We start from the raw sequence: 16701 nt of genomic DNA on the forward strand, positions 1-16701 counted from the left end.
AAGCCAGTTTATTAGGTTTCTGGGATTGTGTCTTGCCCTCCCCCAAACACATACAAAATAACCTCAATTTGGTGAAGTGAAAATACATATACAAAGTATTTAGCACTCTTAACATCAATTTTGTGGGCAAAACGTTACCACTGAAAGCCAGGAAGCATACCAAACCCTGCGTTAACGACCACACTACTGTTATGGCAAAACTGTTAAAACATGCTTTGTGCCGAAGACAAAACTACATACTTAGACATCATTGCCACACAATTTTAATGACGTGAGGGCCCTTATTTACAGGTTGTGAATAACTCAAATAAAGCTTAACAGATTTGCAGATGTCTGATATCAAATATAACAGTAACATTGCAGCTATATAATTTCCTTACCTCAACCTCCCAACCTGACTGACTTTGGAATTCTTCATTCTTTTTCATTAAGACAAACACACAAACAAAAACCCCAACATTTGCTGACATACTTATTAGAGAAATAGTTAAGATGGATCCTTTTTGAGAAAAAGTATCGAGGATGTGAGTGAAAAACATATTGTCCAAGAGGACTATAAACCATATTTATTTACAATAGCGTACATGTAAATTTAAGATCAATCCTTTTCTTAAAAAAACATTAAGGACACTAGTGTTAAAAAGCCGATTGTTTCTGAAAGGACTGTAAACGAAATTCTAGTTACGTAAGGTTCAGAGTGAATGCAGAAGTTCCCTTTTACAAATGGTTTCTAAACAAAATCACTGTCACAGTTGTAGCAGCTTTATACAGGAAAAAAAACTACCTTTTGTTAAGGTTCTTTTTAAACATCTTGAACATATTAGACCACATGAATGCTCTTTCTACAACTAGGAGAAAGTCAACGCATTTTTCTTTTGTCAGTAATACCTGCAACAGAATTACATGGTATTAATTGTAATAATTGTAATAGCATTAGTTATCTTGTTTCAACAATTTGTTTCTAAAGCACTCACTAGAGTGGCAGCTATTGAAGTCATTCATCCCTTTAGTTTCCAGTCAGCATCACACGCTACACAATGCAAATCCTTCATTTTAACTTCAATCCCTTTAAATGCTAAATCACAAAACATGGTGTGACACAGAATATGAATGAAGTCATAGATTGCATTCTACAGCTTACATTTCGCTTTATGCAACTATAAGCAGCCTAGCACCATTTTTATTATGAAACTCGACCTTCAGATAGAACTGAAATAGCACGGTTGCAATTATGTGAACACAGAAGAAGGTGATTCTAGAGGAGTAATTTCCCTCCTTTGACCCACCATTAACAGACAAATGCCAAGAAGGATGCCCAACACACAGCCGTGACATAACACAAGCAGGTTTTAGCTCAAAAGTCTGTATCAGGTGATATATTTGGCAGATTTCTACCATGTTTCAAGATAGAACTTATTTTGTATTCTGAAGTGTTTTAATCAAGTCCTGTATTCCCAATATTCTGTCCTAAGCATTTCCATCCCTAAAATACATTAGCAAGTTGGTCATAAAAAGCTTTTTCAAGACATTTGAAAAGTATTAATCATCATGAAAATCCTCTGAAACACCTGTCTTTGAAAACCAGCACACTTTTGCCAGCTTCAGTCAATCTTTTATTTACTTAAGTGTTTTTACTTATCCTAGGACACTCAACTCCAATACAGCATCTACGGAATTAAGTCCTCATTGAAGTGTCAAGAAGGTCAGAGAAGTTTAGGACTGTTGTAGTCGCATATTAACCCCAAATCCTGTTCTACAGTACTTTCCATAAGAAGGAATGCATAGCTTAGTTTTACATGCTAATTATCAAAAATTAATGAAGTTTAAGTATCAAATAACTGTCTAGAGGTAGGGACAAGTTCTTACCATCGCCATGAAGAAACAAAGTTTACAGTGGAATGACAGGCCAAAATCTAGTAGTTTACACCTACACTGATAGCCCAAACTTCATCTGACGGTCCTGGGTTTGGTTGTTAAAATAAAAAGGTATTTGCTTAGCAATTCACTAGCAGTCACCAAGAACTCCTTCATGTACCAAAAATCTCCCCATGTGCTGACCCAAAAAAAAAAAAAAAATCAAGCTATGTGGCTGTCACAAAACACCTTTTCTCCTATATTAACTCCAATGCAAATAGCAACCAAATATGTTAGTAAACCGGCTGACTATTTATAACCTTACCACAAGTGACAAAAACAATCTCAGGCAGCAAGAGCTCAAGTAGAATTGCTTTGTCAAAACTTCACTTGAAAGTTAACTTTCCTGTATATTTATAGTGAAACTTCAGTAATTCAGAGAGTACAATTACAAAGTGCAAGAACATGAGACGGCCACATTTACACCAGGAAAAAAAAAAAAAAAAACAAAAACACATTAAAGTGCCAAAAAGATTCACTATAATTGCTACCAAAACCTGGAACCTTGCCAAGATCATAATTTTGAAGCATTTGCAAACAAGACAAGGTGATAGCTGATAATAGTATGATTTAACACCAGCAGGTCATGGCAGGTTTTGTTTCAGGCTTTATATGTATTTCATACCGATCTGGGGGTTGACTAAGCATTAATGGCTTGTGACTTTTAAGCTTGTGAGCCAGTGTCATGAATATGGCCTCCACGTGGTCATTGTCATTGGGGTTTTTGGCAGAGGTTTCAAACAATGGCATACTGTGAGTATCAGCAAACTTCTGGGCCAAGTCCGTAGGTACCTGTATAGCACTCCTCAGGTCACATTTATTTCCAACAAGAATCCGTGGGATATCGTTGGCAAGAAGGTGTTGTTTGCACTCCTCTATCCATGACGGCAGACTGTGAAAACTGGCAATGTTTGTCATATCATATACGAAGACAACAGCATGTACGTTCCTGTAATAGTGCTGCACCATGCTCTTTCTGAAGCGCTCCTGGCCTGCCGTATCCCATAGCTGGATCTGAAAAGGGAAAGACAATGAGAGAAAACTAATGTTTTCTTGCTCGTATTGGAAAATAATACAAGTCAACTGTTGCTAGGGAAGTCACACGATCACAGAAATCCATTTTTCTGAATTAATCATACTGAAAAGTTCACACTGAGGAAAACTGTTGCTTTTACCAAATTTCAGAAACTTCTGCTTTCAAGACTGGTTGCAGTTGAAGTCAGGAAGAAATTAAGATGCAACTTGATTACTAATGCAGATTTCTGAAAGTTTACTGGAGCACATTTTGTGAGATTTATAATTAAAAAAAAAACCCGAATTCTTGGCAATAGCGCTTTTATTTGAAAAAAAAAAAAACCCAAACCAAAAAACAAACAACATGTATTTCATACCACAGCTCTCGCCTGACATCAATCATTTGGCAATCATTTTTTATTGCCAAAAATCACCTTCCCCAAAGTTTTGTTCTTAGCATGAGCTTAACTGCCTATTGTGGTACTAGATAAAAGTAGGAAGAAATCAATTCATGCATGGATAACATCAATAAAAAAATAGGACAAAGAAATCTCTGCAGTGTATCTATTAGAATCAAACCCTCCTGCGATGAACCCTTAACTTATGCTCAATTAGTGCTTAAACTAGCACCATAGCATAATACTATTGTTTCCAGAAAGGCATCATTCTATCCAAAACAGACAGAATACATTTGGTTGAAGCCTAGACAGTGTAACAGACAAAAAACAACATTCAGAAGAATTGTAATGCTTTTAAATTTCGCAGGTCCAGATAACAACAAAACAAAACACACCTTGAAGCACAAGCAGATATAAACAACTGCTAATAAAAAAATGAAAATGCATCAATCATCATGGTATAATGGAAGCATGGAGTCCACAAACGCACAGAGCACACTATAGAATTGTGCACTTACAGGACACAGTAATGTTTTATCAAATTTGCTCTCCAGGAGGCGTGGGAATGCAGTATCGAGCAATCCGAGCCCGCTCACCCACAAAGCAGTACACTGTTAGTGTGAGGCTCTATTGCACACACCCTAGTGACAGTGTTAACACTGAGAGACAACATTCTGTTTCTTGGGTCAAAGCTGAGTCCCAGTTTCCCCTCTGTCCTGCAGAGCTGCTCCCTGACAGCTGAGGCAGTGTGATACTTCAGCTTTTCACTTTCGAGCAGGAAATGTCAGAAAGAAATGTTTCTTCCTCCCTGGGAATGGAGGGTTTTTTCAGATTCAGAATTCAAGGAATATTAAATGTTCTGTGAATGATGAAAGTAAATGTAAAATTCAATCTGTTGCTGTGAAAGGTACAGCCGATATCTTCCCCCGATGAAAGTTTTCTCCATTAGCATAGTTCTGCATTCCTTTGATACAAATACTTCAGTAAAACTTATTTAGAAATCGCAAGTGTTGCAATGTTTACCATTCTTACCAGCGACTTTGATATTAAAAAGAGGAAACCCAAGGGCCTTGTTTACCGTTCTTACCAGTGACTTTGATATGAAAAACAGGAGACCTGAGTGCCAGGGAAACTTGCTGATAGCCAGAAGCTAAGATGCATCACTGATAGAGAGTAGGATTTTAGTATCACATAAAACTAGTTGTTGGAAGCTGGAACAGTAGAAATAAGGTGAAACCGAACAGAAGCAGATGCAGGGTCTTGATAACAGTGACTAATAATAAAGACATTTCATATAAGTGCAGGATTCATCAGTTTGGAAATTATTAAAAAGGATGACAATCTAGATACACAAGTCAATCACACGACTCACTATGAATCAGTAGGGTGATAGAGTGAAGGAAACAAAAGTGATGTCTCAGGATGGTGTGACTTTCTCTGCAATATTATGTTCAACACTGGTCACCCATTCTCGATAAAAACTCAGACTGGCGCAAGTGGAGCAGTTACTGGTTTGATCAGGGGAACTGAGCATTTACACAAGAACCCCAGAACAGCTTGCCTGCCGTAACCTAGCCCAGTTATTTACAGTTTCTGATCCACAGACTTACAAAGATCCATGTACTGCTTCTAAAAGGGTTCTGGAGATTATGAAGAAAAGCAAGGCAAGTCGCCCCAGCCTCTGATCACAGAAAATGGCGATCAGTTGCAATCCACCTCATTTTAGAGCAAATACCTGCTTTTTGCCTAAGGTATTACACTCCAAACACAGCTGACTACATCTCCGTGGTCTGTTAAGGAAGTCAGACGATCAGATTAAAGAGAGGCGCCAAAGTTTGGGGAAGATTCATTCATGTGCCCAGGTGAGAAATAATTCTAATTCTATGCACTTATAAAACATTTTTATAAAATAAGGAAACTCACAGAAAATTTTCATTAGTTTGGAATTTAAGAAATTAAAGAGAGAACAAAGAATCATAGACTGAGGTAATCCTCGTGCTCAGACAACATAATGTAAAGGAATCACAATGCATCATCTTGGAAAATGCCACATCAAATTAGTTTAAAGAGGAAGCTCATTTTCACAGGCAGCTGGGAGCTTAATGCTTCCATCCCCACCTCATTCAGAAAGCAGAAATCAGTCATGCACAGATCCGCAAGTGCATTGCCAGGCTTGCGTAGAGAAGGGGAAAGGTTTGCATATCATCCAAATTAAGCTTCAGCTCCTCCTAAATTTTATTTACATGCAGCTTTCAAGCTCAAAGGGTATGATCTCAGATTTAAGCATGTTAATGCTCTAGGCATGGAATCATTTGCACTGAAAAGCAGATCCTTCCCCAAGATTGAAAATTTCACACTTCAGAAGTTTCTGTTTTCCTCTTACCAGGTGAGCTTGAGGAGACCATTCCATTTCTGGCCCCCTAAAAATACGTACTCTACTGGAAAACAACACTGAAAGTGTTCATATTAATAGATGTGCACAGATGAATTAACATTCCTGTTTCATTATTAGTTCAATAACATCCATCTTTAAGAAAGCACGTTTTTTATAGCAGCCCTTTAAAACGTGTGATTTGAAAATTTGTTTTAACAGCATAAATCAGGTAATGAAACTGTGGACAGAATCACTTTGTCACAGTCCTGAGGAAAGACAAATGGTACTTAAAGATATCAACTCAGCTATCACCCTCACCTCTCACCATCTGACTTCTTTCAATGGTTCCAGAGAGGCTCTTTTCTAAACAAGGCCTATTTTAGCACGCACGGTTGGTAACACGCTGCTAAAAACATAACTGGCCTTTAATAAAGATAAAATGGTAAACTATGTCTCCTTTAATGGTGGGCGAAAAAAAACTGAAGAGCTCAAAGGTGTAGAACATGTTTGGAATTACTTCATTGAATTTAATTCACATCCCTTACTCTTTTAATGTAGGTCAGTAAAGAGTGACATCACTGCTTTCTTCGATTTTCAATGCTCAGATCAATTTAGAAACAGGAAAATTTATAATGAAAAAAAAATCATTTGTTGAAAATGTTAATTTATTCATTACACTTAGGTATCGGTGTTTCACACGAACCTGTACAAGCTACAAAGGAATATAACGATCCCTATGTCTTGGAATTCTGCACAATTCCTGTGTGGGAGACCCTGAGCGAGAAGAACTGTGCTTGTGTTCCTGTCAATGACACAGCATTTTTCCAGCTGTGAGGGAAATGCTCGGTACTGTAGCTGCACAAGAATGACCATCCAGCTGGCTGGGGGAAGGGAGGAGAGAGGAAGAGAAGACATTCTTTTATAAGCTCCTTGAATGCAAGAGGAAAAACTCCTCTGCTCAGCAAGCCCTTCAGGGCACAGCAAGAACAGTAGTGATTTGGCTCATCTGAGCTTCCCTCTTTCCTGGTTCAACAGGCATTGCTGGAGCTCAATGCTGCAAGCAAGAAAGGTGAAGATGAGCGAGAGGAGGTGGCAAAGCCCAAGAACGGGTGCACACTTGATGATACACGCCCCTAAGAGCTACAGTCCTGGCTATACCAATACAGTGTATTCCTTCTAAAGCTGAAACAGAACCTCCTGAGAAAACATGTGTCCCAAAAGAGCCTCCTTCAGTTCTCCACCTCCCTCAACCAGAACTGGTATATTCAACAGGCAACATTCTCAAGCACACAGCAAACCTAACAGAACATATAGAACAAAATGGCACACGGATTAGGCTATATTGTTCTTCACTTCTCTCCAACAAAAGCTGGGCATAATCCAGATGTGCTAAAATGCCAGTCAATAAGATGGTGCTGACAAGAAGATATCCCTCAGGAGGTTCCTTCCTCCATCATGAACAGCAGCAGCCAGGGAGTACGGAATATCAGCTATCAGCTAAAGAAGTGCTATTTGGTGGATTTATAAAGAAAAAGAGTAACAAACACCCTCAATTGTTTCCCTTTTTCAGTTGAAAAGGAGAATACGAGGTGAAAAAAAAAAAACAAGACAAGGAAAGCAAAAATGACTTATGTGCCCTCCACAATTTCTTTAATCAGTAAGTAAGCAAGGAAAAACAACTGCTTTCAGCTACACGACAATAAGCTGTAGTTACAAAGCCCGGTGATAATAAATGCAAAAGTACAATTCCAAGACTACTTTACTCCCTTTTTCTACATATCATTAAACTTTGCTAATAGAAACAACCTGTAAGACAGAGGAAGGGAATTCTGTTTAAAACCACATTCCTCCTAGTAAACAAACTGCATTTGTGAGCAGCAAGTACTCTAACCTTCAAATACCTGTTAGAATCACCACTATCGTTTACGTACCTACCGGGCAGCGTAGGTATAGTGGCCAAGAAAGCCAACAGCATCCTGGCTTGTATCAGAAACAGCATAGCGAGTACAACCAGGGAAGTGATTCTTCCACCATACTCGGCACTGGTCAGGCCACATCTTGAATACTACGTTCAGTTTTGGGCCCCTCACTATAAAAGAGACATTGAGCATGTCCAGAGAAGGACAATGAAACTGGTAAAGGGTCTGAAGAACAAGTCTTACAAGCAGCGGCTGAGGGAACTGGGGTTGTTTAGCCTAGAGAAGAGGAGACCGAGGGGAGACCTTACTGCTCTCTACAACTAGCTAAAAGGAGGTTGCAGAGAGGTGGCTGTTGGTCTCTTCCCCCAAGCGATAGGTGACGAGACAAGAGGGAATGTCCTTAAGCTGCGTCAGGGGAAGCTTAGGAAAAATGTCTTCACAGAAAGGATTATCAAGCACTGGCAAAGGCTGCCCAGGGAGGTGGTTGAGTCACCATCCCTGGAGGTGTTTAAAAGCCAGGTAGATGAGGTGCTTGGGGATATGATTTAGTAGTGGAGGTACAGTTGGAGTTGATGACCTCAAAGGTCTTTACCAACTTAATGATTCTATGATTCTATATACTTTTAAAATTCGCCTTACGGTGCAATGAAAGCAAAAGAGCATTGTTTCTTTCCATCCATTTAGGTTTGTAAGATTAATCTTTAGCTAAGCCTATAATCAGAGTAAAAAATAATGGTCAAATGTGAGCTAGGTCTAGCCTGTCACTGTTCAACTTCCGTACCACATCTGCCTAAACACAGAATAATCTTACCAGAATCCTAAAAAGGACATAAAAGATATCACTGGTGCAGCAGTTCACTCCAGAACAACGTTCAATTTCTTAATGGGACATTTTTCAAGCAAAATGCTCGCAACAGTGGCATCTGCATGCTTTGGGGACTTGAAGTTTAAGCCAATTAAGGGTGATCCTTGATGAACACAGGAGTAGAAATGGGGGGCAAGAAGCTGCTGATATCAGATAGAGCAAACACTGAAACCCTGGTAAGAGAACTATCTAGTAGTCCATTTTGAAAAGGAAATATTAGCACCTGCCAAAAGCTATACAGAAGTTTGGCCTACAGTAGGAATTCATCATCATCATGGAAACCTACATAATAATCACATTTCCAATAGAAGCAAAGCAAAATAATTTTAAACAAAGCTGCAGAGCAGATACAGCCAAGGCTATCAGCTGTGACACAAATACATTGAGCTTCTGCAGGGTAGCAGGTTGAGAGAAGGTTCTCCTCCTGCTCTACTTCATGCTAGCGAGGCCACATCTGGAGTCCTGTGTTCAGTTCTGGGCTTCTCAGCTCAAGAAGGACAAGCGACTACTTTAGAGAGTCCAGCAGAGGCCACAAAGATGATCACGGAACTGGTGCTCTCCTCTTATAAGGAGAGGCTGAGCGAGATCAGTCAGTTTAGCCTGGAGAAGAGAGAACTGAGAGGGGATTTTATCAATGTTTTTAAAGACCTAAAGGGCTGGTGTCAAGGGGACATGGCCAGACTCCTTTCAGTGGTGCCCAGAGACAGGACAAAGGGCTATGGGCACAAACGGGAACACTGGGAGTTCCGTGTGAAAACAAGGAAGGACTTCTTTATGTGAGGGTGACCGAGAACTGGAAAAGGATGATCAGAGAGGTTGTGGAGTCTCCTCCTCCTGAAGACACTGAAACCCCTGCCTGAACACATTCCTGTGTGCCCTGCTGTACATGAACCTGCTTTAGAAGGGGGATTGGACTGGATAATCTCCAGATATCAACCTTGATCCCTCTGTGATTCTGGGGTGTGGAGTTGCAACATGAAGCCCACCACAGAATCATGGAATCGCTAGGTTGGAAAAGATCTCTAAGATCATCGAGTCCAACTGTACCTGTCCACTACTAAATCATATCCCTAAGCACTTCATCTACCCATCTTTTAAACACCTCCAGGGATGGTGACTCAATCACCTCCCCAGGCAGCCTGTTCTGTGGAACCCGTTCTGTGAAGAAATCTTTCCTAATGTCCAATCTGAACCTCCTCTGGTGCAACTGGAGGCCATTTCCTCTCATCCTATTGCCTGTCACTTGGCTGAAGAGATCAACACTGACCTCACTATAACCTCCTTTCAGGCAGTCACAGACAGTGATAAGGTCTCCCCTTAGCCTCCTTTCCTCTAGGCTATAAAACCTTCAGTTCCCTCAGCCGCTCCTCACAAGACTTGTTCTCCAGTCGCTTCATCGCTCCTCTCTGGACATGCTCCAGGATGTCAATGTCTTTCTTATAGGGAGGGACTGAAAACTGAACACAGCATTTGAGATGTGACCTCACCAGTGCAGAGTACAGAGCAGAATCACTTCCCTGGTCCTGCTGGCCACACTGTTTCTGACACAGGCCATGATGCAACGGCCACACCATGTGGCACCCCACCTGTGAGAGGCATGGTGGCACAGGTACGACATGAGCTCACCATGCACATCCCACCTGAGAGTGGCACGGCAGCAGGGTTGCGACATGAGCTCAGCGTGCAGCATTCCACCTGCAAGCAGCATGGTGGCAGGGAAGGCCGGAGTGTCCAGCCCCTACGCCACCTTGCAGGTGAGCTGTCTGGAGGCATGCAGAGGCCCAGCCTGTCATCTGTTATCCCGGACTCTGTACCACGCATGGGATACTCTCTCCAGGTCACCGCCGAATGGGCGTCCCTCCTGCACAGCATCCTACCTGCGAGCAGCGTGGTGCTCACTGTGCAGCATCCCACTTGCAAGCTGCATGGCAACAGAGGTGCAAGATGAGCACACCGTGCAGCATCCCACCAGGAAGTGGCACGGCAGCAGAGGTGTGACATGAGCACACTGCGCAGCATCCCACCTGCAAGCTGCATGGCAGCAGAGATGCAACACGAGCACACTGCACAGCATCCCACCTGGAAGCTGCATGGCAACAGAGGCGCAACACGAGCACACCGTGCAGCATCCCACCTGGAATCGGTATGGCAGGGGTGTGACGTGAGCTCACCATGCAGTATCCCACCTGCGAGCAGTGTGACAGCAGGGATGCGACATGAACTCACCATGCATCATCCAACATGTGAGAGGCATGGCATCAGGAGTCAACATGAGCTCACCATGCACATCCCACCTGCAATCAGCGTGGCGGCAGGGGTGCAACACGAGGTCACTGTGCACATCCCACCTGCAAGCAGTAGGGGCGGCAGGAGTGCCACACGAGGTCACTATGCACATCCCACCCGTGAGTGGCATGGTGGCAGGGATGCAACATCAGCTCACTGTGCAGTGTCCTACCTGTGAGAGGCATGGCAGCAGGGGTGCAACATAAGGCCACTGTGCACATCCAACCTGTGACTGCCATGGTGTCAGGGGTGTGACATGAGCTCACAGTGCGTATCCCACCTGCGAGCTGCATGGTGGCAGGGGTATGACATGCAGTCACCGTGCGCATTCCACCTGCGAGTGGCAGGGATGGCAGGGGTGAACCATGAGGTCACCGTGCACATCCCATACCCCACTTGCAAGCAGTAAGGGTGGAAGGAGTGTGACATGAGCTCACAGTGCACATCCCACCAGCAAGCAGCGTGGCGGCAGAGCTTTGACATGAGCTCATCGTGCACATCCCAGCTGCGAGCTGCACGGTGGCAGCGATGTGACATGAGCTCACGGTGCACATCCCAGCTGAAAGCTGCACCGGCGCAGGTGCCCAGCCCCGCCAGCTGCCCGGGCCTTTGCAGGCGAGCTGTTTGGCGGCCGGCAGAGGGCCTGAGCCCCGCGCTGCCCCCCGTTATCCCTCCGGGAGCGCCCCGGGGCTGCCGGGCGGGCCCCGCGGGTACCTTGATGCGCTCGCCGTCGATGGTGACGGCTCTCTCGCGGAAGTCGACGCCGATGGTGGCCTCGGTGCGGTGCGGGAAGCGGCCGGCGCAGAAGCGGTAGGTGAGGCAGGTTTTGCCCACGTTGGAGTCGCCGATCACGATGATCTTGAAGATGCGGGAGCGGGCGGGGGGCAGCGCGCCGCTGCCCGTCAGGCTCAGCTCCAGCGACGACTCCAGGTCTCCGGAGGCCGCGGACATCATCGCTGCGGGGCGGGAGGAGGCGCTCGGAGATGCGGACGCGGCCCCCGCCGCCACCCCGGGGAGCAGCGCCTGCCTACGGCGCGCGACGCCGCGGCGCGTCACGGCCCACGCGGCTCTCGCGAGAGGAAGGGCGCGCGCCTCTGCCAATCAAGACGCGCCGCTCGGCCGCTCAGCCAATCAACGCGCGTCACTGAGACTGTCCGCTCTCGCCGCTGAGCCAATCCCCGCCCGCCGCTCAACCAATCCCCGCCCACCTCTCTGCCTCTCAGCCAATCAATGCTCGCCTCTCGGCCAGTCCCCGCCCACCGCTCAATCAATCCCCACCCGCCTCTCGGCCTCTCAGCCAATCAATGCTCGCCTCTCGGCCAGTCCCCGCCCACCGGCCTCTGCTCAGCCAATCCCTGGCCACACCCTGCCGCTCGGCCAATCCCCGCGCGCTCAATGCCCCTCAGGCAATGATAGGCTATGGGACAAGAAGTGTCGTTCCAGAAGTACTTCCTGTTAGAGAAAGAGGGATGGTTTGGGTTGGGGGGAAGCTTAAAGCCCATACAGTTCCAAAACTTCTGCCATGGACAGGGACAGCTGCCACTGGATCAGGCTGCTCAAAGCCCCATCCAACCTGGCCTTGAACACCTCCAGGGATGGGGCAGCCACAGCTTCCCTGCGAACCTGTGCCGGTGCCTCACCACTCTCATCGTGAAGAAATTCTTCCTTATGTCCAGTCTAAATCTGCCCCTCTTTCAGCTTAAAACCATTACCTCTCATCCTCTTGGTACAAGAAGGGGTTCCTATTACAAAAAAAAAAAAAAAAAAATTGAATATTTTTGATTAAAGCTAAAGTAGAGTTAAGTTTCATCTCAGTAATTGTGGGGTTTTTGCAGGTTAGGCAGAACATCCCTCTGGCAGCATGTTTCCTTGCAGACAGTGTTTTTCCAGACAGTGCTCATTCTCTGGAGATGGTCCCGCCTTGTGTGCAGTGTGATCTGTGCTGAACAGGTGTCTCTGCTGCCAGAGGCAAGGGCAGGCTGAGCTGCCTCCAGAGCTCCCATCAGCGAGAGGCTTGACTCTGGGGAAGTTCATAATAACATTAAACCTTGGAAAGTAATAGAATGTGCATAAGATTTCTGGGATATTTTGTCCGTGTTCATGTAAGTGGGAAATCCATGATGCCTCAGCTCTTGTCTCGCTGCACGCAATTGATGGAGATGGCTCCCTCCTGTTGCTCAGGCCTGACGAAGGGTACTCACTTTCTAAAACTCCAAAATTAGTCTCCGAAAATTAATTTGCTGGCATTTTTGGTATCATCAAAGCCTGCGGCGCCGGGTTGGTGGGAAGGTGATGGCTACCCATCCGCCCTGCTTATGGTGGTAACTTGGGCACCAGCAGTATCACCAACACCCCCACGTTCTTTTCTGAGTAGTTTTCTTCTTGTGTGAATGTAAGGTGAAAGGAAGGTGTGGAGGTTGTGCCACCCTTGACTTTGTACTGTCCCTTCTGCAGAACTGAACCTTTTTGCAGCCAGAACGTAAAAAGCATTTGACCGAGGAGAGGGAGCAGACGTATGTCTTTTAAGATTAAAGAAGCAGAGAAATCCTAGTTCTAGTGACGGATGCTCCGTTTTTGGTTCTGGTTAGAGTGCTAAAGGGAGCTTGAACAGCTGCTTGGCAGGGTCAGCCAACAGCTCATTTAACCGAGTTGGATCTGTCTTATGCCAAGAGGGCCAAAGTGAGTTATAATTAGATATGAACTCTTTAACAGCTCTTAACATCTTGTGCTTCAGCGGCTGAGACTCTCTTAAGTGGCAGAGTCGATACACCATCTAGTGGCCATGAGATTTTTTTTATCCTCTGTTTGTTTTACGATACCACAATGCAATGCATTGGTGAATCCACCTCTCAATGCTCTCAACAGCCACCCTAGTTTCTGTTTTGTTAGCATCTGCAGCTTCTCTGGGCAACCTGTGCCAGTGCCTCACCACCCTCTCAGAAAAACATTTCTTCCTAATCTAATCTAATCTAATCTAATCTAATCTAAATATCTCTTTCAGCTTAAAACCGTTCCCCCTCATCCCATCCCTGCACTCCCTGATGAAGAGCTGCTCCCCATCTTTCCTGTAGGCGCTCTTTAAGTCCTGGAACACTATAGATCCTTCTATTTCAACTAGCACAGACTATTTCTGGATGTTCCTTTCTAATATATCTGGAGACTAGCAAATCTAGTTGAATTTATTTATAGTAACAGAATACATTAAAAATATTTCTTGCGATGGAAGCATTTGAAAAAGCTTTTGTTTTTTCTTCTGTTGCAAGGACAAGTACTTTTAATATGCTATTAGGATGTGTTCAGTGAATGAACGTACCACAGGCTAAGTTCACAGTTATTTTTATTTAGCAGATGTAGACGTTTCTAAGGAAGGGAATTCTGAAAATAGTTGCAAGTCTCTGGACTTGCTCAGCATTTCAAGAATAGTTATTTCTGTCTTCCCTTGAAGACATTCTTTAACTTGTCAGTTCCATGAAAATGCAAACTGCTGAATATCTAAAAATTATGTCTATTGGGCTTTAAGATTTTTAGGAGATAGGATTTAAGGACCCCATCTGTCAGGTTCTTAAAGCGGATTGAAAATGCAAGTATTAACTTCCCCTGCTGAAATCACAAAGACAAATGTCTCATCTGTCTTTGCATTGAAATGAAGTTTTGACACAACTGCTTTTACTGCCGGTTACCGGAATGTGACTTTCTCATCCACTTCTGTGCCCTTGTTCTTGTCAAAACTATAAAACTAAAAGCTTTAAGGAAATTAAAAGAAAGAAAAGTTTTCCCATTTCTGGCTTCTGCTTGGATTTTATGCTCATCGCATGCCTGATGAGAGACTGGGGCTGAGTGTTCCCATGAGTGTATGCTTTACGTTGTCTGGATGATAATAATGGGCCACATCTGGGCATCTCTGCACAGTCTTTGTCTGGCAGAAACCTTACCTCCCCTGCTGTGAGAATCCCGTGCAGAGAAAAAGAGGATCTTTAGTGCTGATGGGAGCATCTGCAGATTGAATGATAATTAAATAGGAGCAGCCGTTTGATGCCCCTACCCAGAGGAATTGGAATGGCTGTGGGATTGTGTCTTCCATGCTGGAAACACGGCTTGGCTGTTTAGATCTGTATGGAAGCGTAATATCGTGAAACACTTGGACAGCAGTGACTGAAATAGCGAGCCATTGGGCCCATCTTGGTAGCTGAGGTGACAACTGAATCAGTTCTGCATTAAGCGCTTATCACTGGCACACGGGCTCTCTGCACATCCCACGCCTGTACCAATGGTGGAGAGCTGCACGGAAGAGAAGGACCTGGGGGTGTTGGTTGACAGCCGACTGAACATGAGCCAGCAGTGTGCCCAGGTGGCCAAGAAGGCCAACGGCATCTTGGCTTGTATCAGAAATGGGGTCACCAGCAGGTCCAGGGAGGTTATTCTCCCTCTGTACTCAGCACTGGTGAGACCGCACCTTGAATACTGTGTTCAGTTCTGGGCCCCTCACCACAAGAAGGATGTTGAGGCTCTGGAGCGTGTCCAGAGAAGAGCAACAAAGCTGGTGAGGGGGCTGGAGAACAAGTCTTACAAGGAGCGGCTGAGAGAGCTGGGGTTGTTTAGCCTGGAGAAGAGGAGGCTGAGGGGAGACCTTATTACTCTCTACAGCTACCTAAAAGGAGGTTGTGGAGAGGAGGGAGCTGGCCTCTTCTCCCAAGTGACAGGGGACAGGACAAGAGGGAATGGCCTCAAGCTCCACCAGGGGAGGTTCAGGTTGGATATCAGAAAAAAATTCTTCACAGAAAGAGTCATGGGGCACTGGAACAGCTGCCCAGGGAGGTGGTCGAGTCGCCTTCCCTGGAGGTGTTTAAGGAACGGGTGGATGAAGTGCTTAGGGACATGGTTTAGGGAGCGTTAGGAATGGTTGGACTCGATGATCCAGTGGGTCCTTTCCAACCTGGTGATTCTGTGATTCTGTGATTCTGTAATGGTGCCGACACATCCCTGCTCCGGTGCTGGGCATGCCCTCTGCCTCGTCAGGCTGAATCGCCCAAGGGGGATCACAAAACCTAATGAGCAGCACCTAATGACAGCAGAGGTTCCAACAGCACAAGCAGCCAGCAGAGCTATTCCGAAGCTTTTTGATCCTCTAAATGGGTGTTAAACCAAAAGCCAGCTTCCTCTCTCCCTGCAATCGTACATGCTGTGCTCAGGGGCTTTCTGCATGTCTCCGAGCAGCGCTGCAGAGAGGCTCATCAAATGTCACGATGCTTCTATATTTACCTGTCTACATCATGGCCTCCGATAAATCATTCCTGGGCAGCAAACAAATCTGGTTGTGCTGTCCCCACTTCAGTCCTTTTTGGTAAAATCCCACTGACATCAGCTACATTCATTTTGTTTTCAGCAAGAATTTTTGGGGGGTTCCAGTAAAACCAGCATTACCTTTATAAACAGCAAACCCTTCCTCTGCTCTCATCCTGCCCCCTAAAATTCCCAAGCCTTGCAACCAGCATCAGTTGTTTGTTTCCATGTAGAGGCTGGAACCAACAGGTTGTGATGACCAAACTGGTTCTTTACTGGTACCATGGTTCCACAGCTGGGCTGAAATTGAGGTCCAAGGACATCTCCTCTGAGAAAACAGCAGTCTTAAAGGTGTCAGCCACACCGATCGGCTTTATAAGAGGGCTACGGATGAAGGGATATTAGAAAGCAAAGACTATAATGTATTTGTGCATAGTATTGAAAATACCATGATCTCACCAGGAAGAATAATTTATAATATATATATAGAAAAAGTGAAAAAAAGCCCCAAACTAAAGTGATGGACCTGGTGCATCTGATAATATTGTAAATGTAGGTACAAGGCAAAAGCTGTATTTTCCTAGTGGTTTCATAAAATCGTAGAATCATAGAATGGTTTGGGTTGAAAGGGACCTTAAAGATCATCCAGTT

The 16701-nt window shown here is 44.7% G+C and overlaps 1 protein-coding gene across 1 annotated transcript; it reads right to left on the reverse strand.

Annotated features, from left to right (window-relative positions):
- Nucleotides 1–1439: 1439 nt before the first annotated feature.
- Nucleotides 1440–11825, reverse strand: RAB33B (RAB33B, member RAS oncogene family). The gene is made up of 2 exons (XM_054065908.1): nt 11485–11825; nt 1440–2928 (listed from the first exon to the last, which is right to left on the reverse strand). Exons 1-2 carry the CDS (start codon nt 11722–11724, stop codon nt 2485–2487), a joined length of 684 nt encoding a protein of 227 aa, XP_053921883.1. The 5' UTR covers nt 11725–11825; the 3' UTR covers nt 1440–2484.
- Between the last annotated feature and the right edge of the window lie 4876 nt (nt 11826–16701).

The sequence above is a fragment of the Cuculus canorus genome, chromosome 4 (genome assembly GCF_017976375.1).
Source record: "Cuculus canorus isolate bCucCan1 chromosome 4, bCucCan1.pri, whole genome shotgun sequence".
Lineage (NCBI taxonomy): Eukaryota > Metazoa > Chordata > Aves > Cuculiformes > Cuculidae > Cuculus > Cuculus canorus.